At 47.8% G+C, this 15,075-nt stretch overlaps 1 protein-coding gene across 1 annotated transcript in view; it reads right to left on the bottom strand.

Annotated features, from left to right (window-relative positions):
- Nucleotides 1-15,075, bottom strand: part of LOC311142510 (solute carrier organic anion transporter family member 2B1-like) — a 28,907-nt gene that overhangs the window by 9,724 nt on the left and 4,108 nt on the right. The window contains exons 2-6 of the mRNA XM_084178170.1: nt 13,005-13,093; nt 4,884-5,021; nt 4,449-4,611; nt 2,464-2,688; nt 1,851-1,949 (exon numbers count right to left, since the gene is read on the bottom strand). Of these exons, the coding sequence (XP_084034296.1) occupies nt 1,851-1,949; nt 2,464-2,688; nt 4,449-4,611; nt 4,884-5,021; nt 13,005-13,091 (712 nt within the window). The 5' untranslated portion in view covers nt 13,092-13,093. The remainder of the gene's footprint in view (nt 1-1,850; nt 1,950-2,463; nt 2,689-4,448; nt 4,612-4,883; nt 5,022-13,004; nt 13,094-15,075) is intronic.

Here is a 15,075-nt window from a genome sequence, read left to right as displayed (position 1 = left end):
TCATGTCTGTCCTGGTGGCTGTGGTTCACACAGAATGAGGTCGATTGGAAAAGTCCTTGATGAAAACCTGCTCCAGAGCGCTCAGGTCCTCAGACTGGGGCGACGGTTCACCTTCGAACAGGACAACGACCCTAAGCACACAGCCAAGACAACGCAGGAGTGGCTTCGGGACAAGTCTCTGAATGTCCTTGAGTGGCCCAGCCAGAGCCCGGACTTGAACCCGATCGAACATCTCTGGAGAGACCTAAAAATAGCTGTGCGACGCTCCCCATCCAAGCTGACAGAGCTTGAGAGGATCTGCAGAGAAAAATGGGAGAAACTCCCCAAATACAGGTGTGCCAATCTTGTAGCGTCGTACCCAAGAAGACTTGAGGCTGTAATTGCTGCCAAAGGTGTTTCAATAAAGTACTGAGTAAAGGATCTGAATACTTGTGTAAATGTGATATTTCAGTTTAATTTTTTATTCTTTTGCAAAAATGTATAAAAACCAGATTTTGCTTTGTCATTATGGGGTATTGTGTGTAGATTGATGAGAAAACAACAACAATTTAATACATTTTAGAATAAGGCTGCAATGCAACAAAATGTGGAAAAAGTAAAGGGGTCTGAATACTTTCCGAATGCACTGTAAATGTTTGCCTGTTAGAATTCACAGGAGTGGAGTAAAGATAAGATCGCCGTTATCATCAACATTATTCCAGCTAGTCTCCACTAAACCCTGTTTATTAAAACACAATCATTCAGAGTTTTATTCAGGCTTGTAAAGGAAACTATAAGAGGAGGACCTCATTACATGCACCTTGAAGTTGACCTGTAGCACACCTTAACACCAACCTTTAGTACATAACCCACCCAATATTGTATTCTAACCCCAACTTCATGTCCACATCCCGGTTCAATCCTAACCTATATCAGCTCCTGACATGCTGTGAACATCTGAGGAATACCTGGGAGTGTGTGTCTGTGTGTGTGTGTGTGTGTGTGTGTGTGTGAGTGTGAGTGTGAGTGTGAGTGTGAGAGAGAGAGAGAGAGAGAGAGAGAGAGAGAGAGAGAGAGAGAGAGAGAGAGAGAGAGAGAGAGAGAGAGAGAGAGAGAGAGAGAGAGAGAGAGAGAGAGAGAGAGAGAGAGAGAGAGAGAGAGAGAGAGAGAGAGAGAATCAATGAGTGAATCAGTGAGGGAATGAGTAAGAGACCTAGCACATTTGGTTCCTTGGAAGTTATGGGAACATGTGTTTTTTGGTTTCAGATTGGTTCGAGGAACGAAGCCCTACGTTTTCTGACCTGTAAAATTGAATGTTCTTTAAACATTCTGACAACAAAAGCGAACATTATTTTTACCCATCTACCAAAAGGTGCCCTTCTTTGCGAGGCCTTGGTAAACCTCCCTGGTCTTTGTGGTTGAATCTGTGTTCGAAATTCTCTGCTCGACTGAGGGACCTTACAGCTAATTGTATGTTTGGGGTACAGAGATGAGGAAGTCATTCAAAAATCATGTTAAAAAGCACAATTTTTGCACACAGAGTGAGTCCATGCAACGTAGTATGTGACTTGTTAAGCACATTTTTACTCCTGAACTTATTTAGGCTTGCCAAATCAAAGGGGCTGAATACTTATTGACTCAAGACATTTCAGCGTTTCAATTTTAATTAATTAATAAAAACAGAATTTCACTTTGACATTATGGGATATTGTGTGTATGCCAGTGACACAAAATCTCAATGTAATCAATTTTAAATTCAAGCTATAACACAACAACATGTGGAAAAAGTCAAGGGGTGTGAATACTTTCTGAAGGCACTGTAGAACTTACAGAAAGTGTCACAGTATGATGCATTTTGTGTGTGTGCTCACCTTTGGACATCTTGTCGATGTCGACATAAAAGCGCAACATGTAGGAGCCCATCAAAAAGCCAAAAGCAGGACCGATAGACGTGACAGCCAGGAGGATACCTGCAGGAGGAACCACAGTCAGACATATCACCCCTGTTGTGGGACCAATACAGTGACATGAAAAATAATGCTTATCGTTTGCTTTCTCCCCAGATCATACTTCGAAGTTGATGAAAAGAAAATGAAAGTCTTCCCATTGTTTACTGATGTCAAGTATCATTTTATCATAAAGACACATGACACAGCCTTGAGAGCAGCAAAACAACGAGTGGATATAATACATTCACTTTAGTTTCATTACTACTTTCCCACCTCCTGCACCAGGGTTATGTGTGAAATTCCTAATCTAACACTCATTCTAATGTCCATGCAAGTATTCTCAGAATTGGAAGCCAAAAGTTGCAGGAATGTTAGAGAAGATTGGTGCAACTCTCCATTTAAAAAAAACAACAGCAATACTATTGATTTCTATTTACAAACATTGACGTTTTGGGCCAAAAGACTTGCATCAGAATGTGTATTCCCAGTATTCCAAGAATTCCCTGTGTTTCCCAGTCACTCCCAGTGCTCGTACCGAGGTAGAGGGGAGAGTTCCTCTTGCTGGCGTAGTCATCAATGTAGGAGATTCCGAAGGGTTGGATGGGAACGCCGCCGATTCCCAGGAGTAGCTGTCCTAGGAGCAGGAGTGGGAATACTCCCTGCTGGGAGTGACTCTCCTGCTGCGTGCAGCTGTGATTGGACAAGGGTGTTTGGAAAGAGCTCTCTAATTGGCAGAGGCCAGAGTTGTCATCCTTGGATTCTATGGAACACAGGTAGAGGTAGGAAGGAGCTAAGAGTTAGGTGATACCTACTAATTTTGTTTTGAGATTCAAACAAACATATGTACAGTTGAAGTCGGAAGTTTACATACACTTAGGTTGGAGTCATTAAAACTCGTTTTTCAACCACTCCACAAATTTCTTGTAAACAGACTTTAGTTTTGGCAAGTCGGTTAGGACATCTACTTTGTGCATGACACAAGTAATATTTCCAATTATTGTTTACAGACAGATTATTTCACTTATAATTCACTGTATCACAATTCCAGTGGGTCAGAAGTTTACATACACTAAGTTGACTGTGCCTTTAAACAGCTTGGAAAATTCCAGAAAATGATGTCATGCTTTAGAAGCTTCTAATAGGCTAATTGACATCATTTGAGTGAATTGGAGGTGTACCTGTGGATGTATTTCAAGGCCTACCTTCAAACTCAGTGCCTCTTTGCTTGACATCATGGGAAAATCAAAAGAAATCAGCCAAGACCTCAGAAAATAAATGGTAGACCTCCACAAGTCTGGTTCATTCTTGGGAGCAATTTCCAAACGCCTGAAGGTACCACATTCATCTGTACAAACAATAGTACACAAGTACAAACACCATGGGACCACGCAGCTGTCATACCGCTCAGGAAGGAGACGCATTCTGTCTCCTAGAGATTAACGTACTTTGGTGCGAAAAGTGCAAATCAATCCCAGAACAACAGCAAAGGACCTTGTGAAGATGCTGGAGGAAACATGTACAAAAGTATCTATATCCACAGTAAAATTAGTCCTATATCGACATAACCTGAAAGGCCGCTCAGCAAGGAAGAAGCCACTGCTCCAAAACCGCCATACAAAAGCCAGACTACGGTTTGCAACTGCACATGGGGACAAAGATCGTACTTTTTGGAGAAATGTCCTCTGGTCTGATGAAACAAAAATAGAACTGTTTGGCCATAATGACTATCGTTATGTTTGGAGGAAAAAGGGGGTGCCTTGCAAGCCAAAGAACACCATCCCAACCGTGAAGCACGGGGGTGGCAGCATCATGCTGTGGAGGTGCTTTGCTGCAGGAGGGACTGGTGCACTTCACAAAATAGATGGCATCATGAGGAAGGAAAATGATGTGGATATATTGAAGCAACATCTCAAGACATCAGTCAGGAAGTTAAAGCTTGGTCGCAAATGGGTCTTCCAAATGGACAACGACCCCAAGCATACTTCCAAAGTTGTGACAAAATGGCTTAAGGACAACAAAGTCAAGGTATTGGAGTGGCCATCACAAAGCTCTGACCTCAATCCTATAGAAAATATGTGGGAAGAACTGAAAAAACGTGTGCGAGCAAGGAGGCCTACAAACCTGATTCAGTTACACCAGTTCTGTCAGGAGGAATGGGCCAAAATTCACCCAACTTACTGTGGGAAGCTTGTGGAAGGCTACCCAAAACGTTTTGACCCAAGTTAAACAATTTAAAGGCAATGCTACCAAATACTAATTGAGTGTATGTAAACTTCTGACCCACTGGGAATGTGATGAAATAAATAAAAGCTGAGATGAACAATTCTCTCTGCTATTATTCTGACATTTCACATTCTTAAAATAAAGTGGTGATCCTGACTGACCTAGGACAGGGAATTTTTACTAGGATTAAATGTCAGGAATTGTGAATAACTGAGTTTAAATGTGTTTGGCTAAGGTGTATGTAAACTTCCGACTTCAACTTTATGTACTGTATGTGTGTGTGTGTATGTGACTTACTGCTGATATGGTCTGTGTACTTGTATGGGCCACTGATGAAATGAGGCAGAGACATCATCAGAGCAGCCAGACTGGCCACCAGTGCCCCTCCACCAATGAACCGTGGTCTGTGGATACGGCTACCAAAGAAACTAACAAACACTATCAGGACTGTGTTCCCCACCTACACAAACACATAAACACACACATACAGAATCATGAACACAACACAACACACTCACACAAACACAACCATTAACACACTCATGTGCACCCTCTCACATGTAAACATATAAAGTACACCATTTTTTCATACATTGTCACTTGGTAGACCCTTTATGAATAAAAATAATAATCTGAACCTGCATGGATCTGGAATTTATCAGTCTATCTTCCAGTTATCTTGACCAGCCCAGTAGAGTGGTGGATTAGGGTCAGGGTTAGGTGTAGGCTTACCTCATTGAACGATGCCAAGATGCCAGACTTCTGGCTGGAGAAGCCATAGCGTCTCTCTATGGTGGAGATGGAGCTCTTCAGATATCCAGACACCAACAGCTGGGCCAGCTGGAGCATGCCATGGCACAGCACAAAGAACTAGAGGAGAGAGAGGATAGAGAGAGAAGAGAGAGAGTTTGAAAACCATTGTATATCAATTGTTTATGGTTTCATCAGTATGCTGACAGACTGTAGATACATGTAGTGTATGAAAAATATTGTTCCCAGCTTACTGTAAGTAGTCAATAACATGATCAGATCAATGAACTACAGAAAGCTCAAAAGTCTGATTTAAATATTTAGGATAACTTCTTGTTCCACACGTGGCACCACGTCTAGTTTCACATTTGACACCTTTATGTAAAGAAAGTATGTAATGTAATAAAACATATTGCTACAGTAGTAAAGAGGGTCTAGAGGCCTATGAGTAACTTTATGAGGATTTTCACTCCCAGAGCAAAATCTGTTACATACAGTGCCTTCGGAAAGTATTCAGACACGTTGACTTTTTCCACATTTTGTTATGTTACAGCCTTATTCTAAAAATGATAAAATCGTTTTTTCCCCCTCATCAATACCCCATAATGACAAAGCAAAAACAGATTTTTATAAATTTTAGCTAATTTATAAAATAAAAAAAATGGAAATATCACATTTACATAAGTATTCAGACCCTTTACTCAGTACTTTGTTGAATCACCTTTGGCAGCAATTACAGCATTGAGTCTTCTTAGTTATGATGCTACAAGCTTAGCACATTTGTATTTGGCGAGTTTCTCCCATTCTTCTCTGCAGATCCTCTCAAGCTCTGTCAGGTTGGATGGAGAGCGTCGCTGCTCAGCTATTTTCAGGTCTCTCCAGCAATGTTCGACCAGGTTCAAGTCTGGGCTCTGGCTGGGCCACTCAAGGACATTCAGAGACTTGTCCCAAAGCCACTCCTGCGTTGTCTTGGCTGTGTGCTTAGGGACGTTATCCTGTTGGAAGGTGAACCTTCGCCCCAGTCTGAGGTCCTGTTTCATCAAGGATCTCTTTGTACTTTGCTCCGTTCATCTTTGCCTCTATCCTGACTAGTCTCCCAGTCCCTGCCGCTGAAAAACATCCCCACAGCATGATGCTGCCACCACCATGCTTCACCGTAGGGATGGTGCCAGGTTTCCTCCAGATGTGGTGCTTGGCATTCAGGCCAAAGAGTTCAATCTTGGTTTCATCAGACCAGAGAATCTTGTTTCTCATGGTCTGAGAGGCCATGGTCACCTCCCTGACCAAGGCCCTTCTCCCCTGATTGCTCAGTTTGGCCGGGCGGCCAGCTCTAGGAAGAGTCTTGGTGGTTCCAAACTTCTTCAATTTAAGAATGATGGAGGCCACTGTGTTCTTGGGGACCTTCAATGCTGCAGAAATGTTTTGGTACCCTTCCCCAGATCTGTGCCTCGACACAATCGTGTCTCGGAGCTCTACGGACAATTCCTTCGACCTCATGGCTTGGTTTTTGCTCTTAGATGCACTGTCAACTGTGGGACCTTAAATAGACAGGTGTGTGCCTTTCCAAATCATGTCCAATCAATTTAATTTACCAAAGGTTGACTCCAATTGTCATGGATGCCGCCGAGGCTGCTCCTCCTCCTTGCTCGGGCAGGCTTCGGCGTTCATCGTCCCCGGAGTACTAGCTACTACCGCTCGATGTTTTCGATGTTTGTTTTGTAATGTCTAGTTGGTACACCTGTTTAGTATTCTGTATTGATTATGTCACATATAAGTTCCCTTGTTTTATGTTTGCCTTTGTGTGTTATTGTCCGCGTGTCTTTGATGTATGTTTCGGCATTTGCTCATCTTGTTGATTGCGCACTCCGCGTATTTATTCTCCTCTTGTGTTTAGAGGCATTTGCTTTGTGCGTATTTAGTTTGTAAGTAAAGTCGTCATTACTTATCCTCTGTGTCCTGCGCCTGACTTCACCGCCGCATACACATCAGCATTTTGACAGAATAACACACCACCCATGGAGTCAGCAGGAGCAGCGGCGGTGACCGAGTCACTGGAGGATCGGGTCAGCAGCCAGGACGCCATGATCCATAGACTCGGCTCCGCCATGCAAGACGTGATGGACACCCTGCGCCGATGGGAAAGAGGAGGCTTGCCCACACCTCCTCCTACATTACCACCACCATCGGCCAGCTCCATCGTACCATCTCCGGAGTCCAGTGGGATTCGGCTCTCGCTCCCGAGGGCATATGATGGCACCGCAGCCAGGTGTCAGGGTTTCCTACTACAAGTGGAAATCTACCTGGCAACCATACACCCGGCGCCCTCGGGATACGAGAGCGTTTCCGCCGGGGAGCGTCTGTTCCACCTCCGACAGGGGAAGAGGAGCGCACAAGAGTTCGCCCTGGACTTCCGGACTCTAGCGGCGGATGCGGGGTGGAATGAGAGGGCCCTCATTGACCACTATCGGTGCAGCCTGCGAGAGGACGTTCGACGAGAGTTGGCCTGCAGGGACACCAATCTAACCTTCGATCAGTTGGTGGACATGTCGATCCGTCTGGATACCCTGCTGGCTACCCGCGGACGTCCGGAGTTGGGGCCGTCCATTCCATCCCCCATCACCTCCGAGCCGAGCCCTATGGAGCTCGGGGGTGCTGGCGCTAGAGAGAGGAGGAGAGAGATCCGGAGGGAGGCCGTCCTCTGCACCAACTGTGGCCGTAGAGGACACACTGCGGTTCGGTGCTGGGGAGGGTCTCCAGGGGATCAAGGCAACAGGTCACGCACTGGGGAGTCATTCCAGGTGAGTAGGCGCCCAACTCACCCAGAGCTCTCTGTTGTTCACCTGTGTATACAAGGAGTATTCCCCCAGGTTGCATCTCATTCCCAGCATAAGGTGCTAGTCGATTCAGGCGCAGCTGGGAATTTTATTGATCGTAATTTTTGTGTTAAGTTAGGGATTCCCCGCCTACCAGTAGATGTGCCCTTTCCTATTCATGCCCTAGATAGCTGTCTGTTGGGATCTGGGTTGATTAGGGAGGTCACAGCGCCACTAAAGATGAAGACGCAGGGGGGTCATGAGGAGATCATTCAGTTGTATCTGATCGACTCTCCTGCGTATCCCGTGGTGCTGGGACTTTCTTGGTTAATCTCCCATGACCCCACCATTTCGTGGCAACAGAGGGCTCTCAAGGAGTGGTCTGACCAGTGTGTCGGGCGGTGTCTAGGTGTTTCCGTAGGGGCGACCACGGTGGAAAGTCTGAACCAAGTGCCCGCACTGCACATTCCTCCTGAGTATGATGATTTGGCACTCGTGTTTAGTAAGACGAGGGCGACGCGATTGCCACCTCATAGACAGGGGGATTGTGCGATAGACCTCCAGGCAGGTGCTGCACTTCCGCGTAGTCATGTGTATCCTCTGTCTCAAGAGGAGACGGCGGCTATGGAGACATACATAGCCGAGTCTCTGAGACAGGGATACATACGGCCCTCCACTTCTCCTGCGTCCTCGAGTTTCTTTTTTGTGAAGAAGAAGGATGGAGGGTTGCGCCCGTGTATTGATTACCGTAGTCTCAACCAGATCACTGTTAAATACAGTTATCCTCTCCCTCTGATTGCGAGTATGACGGAATCATTACACGGAGCGCGTTTCTTCACAAAACTGGATCTCAGGAGCGCCTACAACTTGGTGCGCATTAGGGAGGGAGATGAATGGAAGACGGCATTTATTACCACCTCGGGTCACTATGAGTATCTCGTCATGCCATACGGGTTAATGAATGCTCCTTCAGTCTTCCAATCCTTTGTGGACGAGATCTTCCGGGATTTGCATGGGCAGGGTGTAGTGGTGTATATTGACGACATTCCAGTTTACTCTTCTACACGAGCCGAGCATGTAGCCCTGGTGCGTCGAGTGTTGGGTAGGCTGTTGGAGCATGACTTGTATGTCAAGGCAGAGAAATGTCTGTTTTTCCAGGAGTCCATCTCCTTCCTAGGCCATCGGTTGTCCGCGTCAGGGGTGGAGATGGAGATTGACCGCGTTTCAGCCGTGCATAATTGGCAGACTCCAACCACGGTTAAGGAGGTGCAGCGGTTTTTGGGTTTTGCCAATTACTACCGGAGGTTTATCCGGCGTTTTGGACAGGTAGCAGCTCCCATCACCTCCCTGCTGAAGGGGGTTCCGGTGCATTTGCAGTGGTCGGCTGAGGCGGACAGGGAGTTTAGACAACTGAAGGACCTGTTCACCTCGGTTCCGGTGCTGGCGCATCCGGACCCCGCTTTAGCGTTCCAGGTGGAGGTGGACACGTCAGAGGCCGGTATTGGGGCTGTACTGTCTCAACGCTCAGGCACGCCTCCTAAACTCCGGCCCTGCGCGTTTTACTCTAAGAAGCTCAGCCCGGCGGAACGTAATTGTGACGTGGGGGACAGGGAGCTGCTAGCCGTGGTTCAAGCCCTAAAGGTGTGGAGGCATTGGCTTGAGGGGGCTCAACACCCTTTTCTCATTCTGACTGACCATCATAACCTGGAGTACATCCGGGCAGCTAGGAGACTGAACCCTCATCAGGCTAGGTGGGCCATGTTTCTGGCCCGGTTTGTTTTTAAGCTCACTTACATCCCAGGGTCCCAGAACGTTTAGGCAGACGACCTGTCCCGGCGATATGACACAGAGGAGAGGTCCATTGAGCCCACTCCCATACTGCCGGAGTCTTGTCTGGTGGCACCGGTGATGTGGGAGGTCGATGCGGAAATCGAGCGGGCGTTACGTATTGACCCTACTCCTCCAGAGTTTCCAGCGGGGCGGACATACGTTCCGTTCGAGATTCGTGATCGTCTCATTTATTGGGCTCATACGTCACCCTCCTCTGGACATCCTGGTATTGGCCGGACAGTGCCTTAGCCAACATTGGCTAAGGACGTGAGGGTTTATGTCTCCTCCTGCTCGGTGTGCGCTCAGTGTAAGGCGCCTAGACACCTGCCCAGGGGGAAGTTACAACCCCTACCCGTTCCACAACGGCCGTGGTCTCACCTATCGGTAGACTTTGTTACGGACCTTCCCCCCTCCCAGGGGAATACCACTCTTCTGGTCGTTGTGGATCGATTCTCAAAGGCCTGTCGTCTCATCCCAATGCCGGGTCTCCCTACTGCCCTACAGACTGCTGAGGCTTTGTTTACCCACGTCTTCCGGCACTCCGGGGTACCCGAGGATATAGTGTCTGATCGGGGTCCCCAATTCACCTCTAGAGTCTGGAGGGCGTTCATGGAATGTTTGGTGGTCTCGGTTAGCCTTACCTCGGGTTTCCACCCTGAGAGTACTGTGCAGTTGGAGAGAGTGAACCAGGATGTGGGTAGGTTTCTGAGGTCTTATTGCCAGGACCGGCAGGAGGAGTGGTCGGGGTATATCCCCTGGGCAGAGATTGCCCAGAACTCCCTTCGCCATTCCTCTACGAATCTGACCCCTTTCCAGTGTGTGTTGGGGTATCAGCCGGTTCTGGCACCATGGCATCAAAGCCAGATCGAGGCTCCTGCGGTGGATGAGTGGTTTCGGCGCTCGGAGGAGACATGGAACGCTGCGCTTGTACATCTGCAGCGGGCTATCCGTAGGCAGAAGGCGAGCGCCGATTGCCACCGCAGTGAGGGTCCAGTGTACGCACCTGGAGATCGAGTCTGGCTCTCGACTCGAAACCTGCCCCTTCGCCTGCCCTGCCGGAAGCTAGGTTGGCGGTTTGTGGGGCCATTTAAAGTCCTGAGGAGATTGAACGAGGTATGTTACAGGTTACAACTGCCTAATGATTATCACATTAACCCCTCGTTCCATGTGTCTCTCCTCAGGCCGGTGGTAGCTGGTCCACTCCAGGACAATGAGATACGGGAGACTCCTCCGCCCCCACTGGACATCGAGGGGGCTCCGGCGTACTCAGTCCGGTCCATCGTGGATTCGAGACGTCGGATGGGGGGTCTGCAGTATCTCGTGGAGTGGGAGGGTTACGGTCCGGAGGAACGGTGCTGGGTGCCTAGGAGGGACATCTTAGATCCCTCCCTCCTGACGGAGTACCACCGGAGTCATCCCTCGCGCCCTGCTCCGTGTCCTCCTGGCCGTCCCCGAGGACGGGGTCGGCGCACGGCTGGAGCCGCGCGTCAAGGTGGGGGTACTGTCACGGATGCCGCCGAGGCTGCTCCTCCTCCTTGCTCGGGCAGGCTTCGGCGTTCGTCGTCCCCAGAGTACTAGCTACTACCGCTCGATGTTTTCGATGTTTGTTTTGTAATGTCTAGTTGTACACCTGTTTAGTATTCTGTATTGATTATGTCACATATAAGTTCCCTTGTTTTATGTTTGCCTTTGTGTGTTATTGTCCGCGTGTCTTTGATGTATGTTTCGGCATTTGCTCATCTTGTTGATTGCGCACTCCGCGTATTTATTCTCCCCTTGTGTTTAGAGGCATTTGCTTTGTGCGTATTTAGTTTGTAAGTAAAGTCGTCATTACTTATTCTATGTGTCCTGCGCCTGACTTCACCGCCGCATACACATCAGCATTTTGACACCAATCAAGCTGTAGAAACATCTCAAGGATGATCAATGGAAACAGGATGCACCTGAGCTAAATTGTCTCATAGCAAAGGGTCTGAATACTTATGTAAATAAGGTATTTATGTTTTTTATTTATAATACATTTGCAAACATTTCAAAACATTCTGATTTCGTTTTTTCATTATGGGGTATTGTGTGTAGATTGCTGAGGATGTATTTATTTAATCAATTTTAGAATAAGGCTGTAACGTAACAAAATGTGTAAAAAGTCAAGGAGTCTGAATACTTTCCAAAGGCACTGTACTACAAGCTACTACAACATATAATACAAGCTGTCTAACCCTAATCTTTTAAAAGTAATACTACATTTGCTGAGATACAGTTTTACTGTAATACAAGTGAATTCACGATGCAGTAGACTCATAAAACAGTGTAGTTAAAAGACACACAAAAGCATTTCTGTGGTGTTATGATATGGGGGAAGGTGAGTGTTAGGACATAGACAAACATACTATCCAGGTTACACTTCCACACTCCATTCCCCCAGGGGGAAGCAGCAACCTTGTCCAAGTGCTGAGCCTGGTTTAAAAGCACATCAGGTGCCGCCACTTAAGGTGATCATCAGTCAGAGTGCCAGCTTGGAGTCGTGAGGCTGCTGGTTGGTTTGGTGGCCATGTGGCCTTTAGTTGGGTTTTGATTCTTTACTTTGGGCACACCATTTGTAGTTTTCCTTTTTGGATACATTTATTTTTGTCAACATCTGAGCAAATCAATAATCTGTTTGGACTGCCCAACCATGAGGTCAACCTACGCACATACACTGATTTCTCACATAGATGCACATCTTAAATCAGGTTACAGACCAGTTAACTAGGCCTAAGACCCCTAGACTTAGTGAGTGCAACAATATTAGCAGGCTAGTTAATCGGTTTCATAAGAGTGGCTAGAAGCTTTCCCATGCAGACCCCATTTAGAGGACAGGTTTACAGTGCCCTCCACTAATATTGGCACCCTTGTAAATATGAGCAAAACGGGCTGTGATATTTTTTTAATCCTCTTGGTCTTTCATTCAAAATATTCACAAAAATCGAACCTTTAATTGAGGTAAAATTATTGAAAAAAATACATTTGAAATAAATATTTTTCCCAGAAACATGTGTGCCACAATTACTGGCACCCCTAGACATTCTTATGAGTAAAATCTAACTGAAGTACTGTATATTCCCATTCATATTTTATGTTTTTAAGTTCCCCTGAGTGATTAGGAACACTTAAGTGGTAAGCCATGACTTCCTGTTTCACTGGGGTATAAATATGAGGTGACACACAGGCCAAGTTCCCATAGTCATCCATCACCATGGGAAAGACCCGAGAATACAGTAATGATGTGCGACAAAAGGTTATTTTTGCTATTGTCAACCTCTCAAACGAGAACCAATCATTTAGGAAGTTGTACACATCACATGCCGTTCTAAAAAGTATTTTACTCTCATGGATTTCTATTCATTTGCTACTTCTGGTATTGAATTGACATTTGTCGCAAGTTGCAGGTGAAAATGTTACGTGTAGCTCTTGAGCCTACCTTGATGCTGTTGAAGGGGCTCCTGCATCTTGCGGGAACCTTCGACCTCTGGGAATCAGAGTTCAGCTGGAGGTCGCTGGCTGTCATATCTGCAGAGACAGAAGAGGAAGCGAGTGTCACGATCGTCATGGAGAGACCAAGGCGCAGCGTTGAATGCGAACATTATATATTTATTGAATGATGATCACACGATCAAAACAACAAAAACGAAACGAGACGTCCCTGGTTACATAAATCAACCAACACGGAACAAGAAACCACAAACACAACGTGAAAGACAGACAGTTAAATATGGCTCCCAATCAGAGACAACCAGCTGACACTCGTTGCCTCTGATTGGGAGTCACTCAGACCAACATAGAAAATCAAACATAGAATTACACACCCTGGCTCAACATAACATTGTCCCCAGAGCCAGGGCGTGACAGTACCCCCCCCTAAAGGCGCGGACTCCGACCGCACCAACTAAATCCCACAGGGGAGGGACCGGGTGGGCACTCCGCCTAGGCGGCGGATCCGGCTCCGGACATGACCCAGGCACGGGTTGTGCTGGACTGACGACGCGCACCCCTGGCTTGGTGCGTGGAGGAGGAGCGGGCCTTACCAGGCTGACGACGCACACCGTAGGCTTGGTGCGTGGAGCAGGGACAGGCCGGACTGGGCTGACGAAGCACACCACTGACTTGGTGCGGGGAGCAGGAACGGGCCGAGCCGGGCTGACGAAGCGCACCACTGCCTTGGTGCGGGGAGCAGGAATGGGCCGGACCGGGCTGACGAAGCGCACCCCTGACTTGGTGCGGGGAGCAGGAATGGGCCGGACCGGGCTGACGACGCGCACCACTGACTTGGTGCGGGGAGCAGGAATGGGCCGGACCGGGCTGACGACGCGCACCACTGACTTGGTGCGGGGAGTAGGAATGGGCCGGACCGGGCTGACGACGCGCACCTCTGACTTGGTGCGGGGAGCAGGAACGGGCCGCGCCGGGCTGACGAAACGCACCACTGACTTGGTGGGAGTGGCAGGAACAGGCCGGACCGTACTGGGAACACACACCACTGGCCCTACTTGGGGATCAGGAACAGGCCGGACCGGACTGGCAACACACGCCAGTACCTCTCGCCGTGCCTCTACAACCTCCTTCCCCCTGGTGACCAGTGACTCCCGTAACCTGGCGGCCTCCTCTGCCAACCCGCTGGACCGCTCTATCGCGGCCTCCTGCTGCCCCGACGTCGTGAGCCCCCCCCTAAAAATTTCCTGGGGGTCTCTCCTCCCCGTGGGCCAGGCCTCCATCGTTCTCGCCCAACTCTCGCTCCTCTGTCTCCAACTCTCGCCATTCAGCTCCTCAATGGGCTTGACCCAGTCGAAGCTCCTCCTCAACTGGTCCCAAGTCCACCCTCTCTGCTCCTCACTAGGCTTGACCCAGTCGAGGCTGCCACGGAGATCTGCCAGCGATGGCTCCTGGACACGCTGCTTGGTCTGGTTTAGGTGGTTTCTTCTGTCACGATCGTCATGGAGAGACCAAGGCGCAGCGTTGAATGCGAACATTATATATTTATTGAATGATGATCACACGATCAAAACAACAAAAACGAAACGAGACGTCCCTGGTTACATAAATCAACCAACACGGAACAAGAAACCACAAACACAACGTGAAAGACAGACAGTTAAATATGGCTCCCAATCAGAGACAACCAGCTGACACTCGTTGCCTCTGATTGGGAGTCACTCAGACCAACATAGAAAATCAAACATAGAATTACACACCCTGGCTCAACATAACATTGTCCCCAGAGCCAGGGCGTGACAGCGAGACAACACACTCACTAGTTTTTTCTGGTTCACATACAGCCAATAAACTAAGCAGACCAGACCAAGCTGCTAATGCATTATTTATTTCATCACATTCCCAGTGGGTCAGAAGTTTACATACACTCAATTAGTATTTGGTAGCATTGCCTTTAAATTGTTTAACTTGGGTCAAACGGTTCGGGTAGCCTTCCACAAGCTTCCCACAATAAGTTGGGTGAATTTTGGCTCATTCCTCCTGACAGAGCTGGTTTAACTGAG

Source organism: Coregonus lavaretus, assembly GCF_964263955.1.
Source record: "Coregonus lavaretus genome assembly, chromosome: 15".
Classification (NCBI taxonomy): Eukaryota; Metazoa; Chordata; class Actinopteri; order Salmoniformes; family Salmonidae; genus Coregonus; species Coregonus lavaretus.
This window is presented reverse-complemented; position numbering and strand designations above follow the sequence as displayed.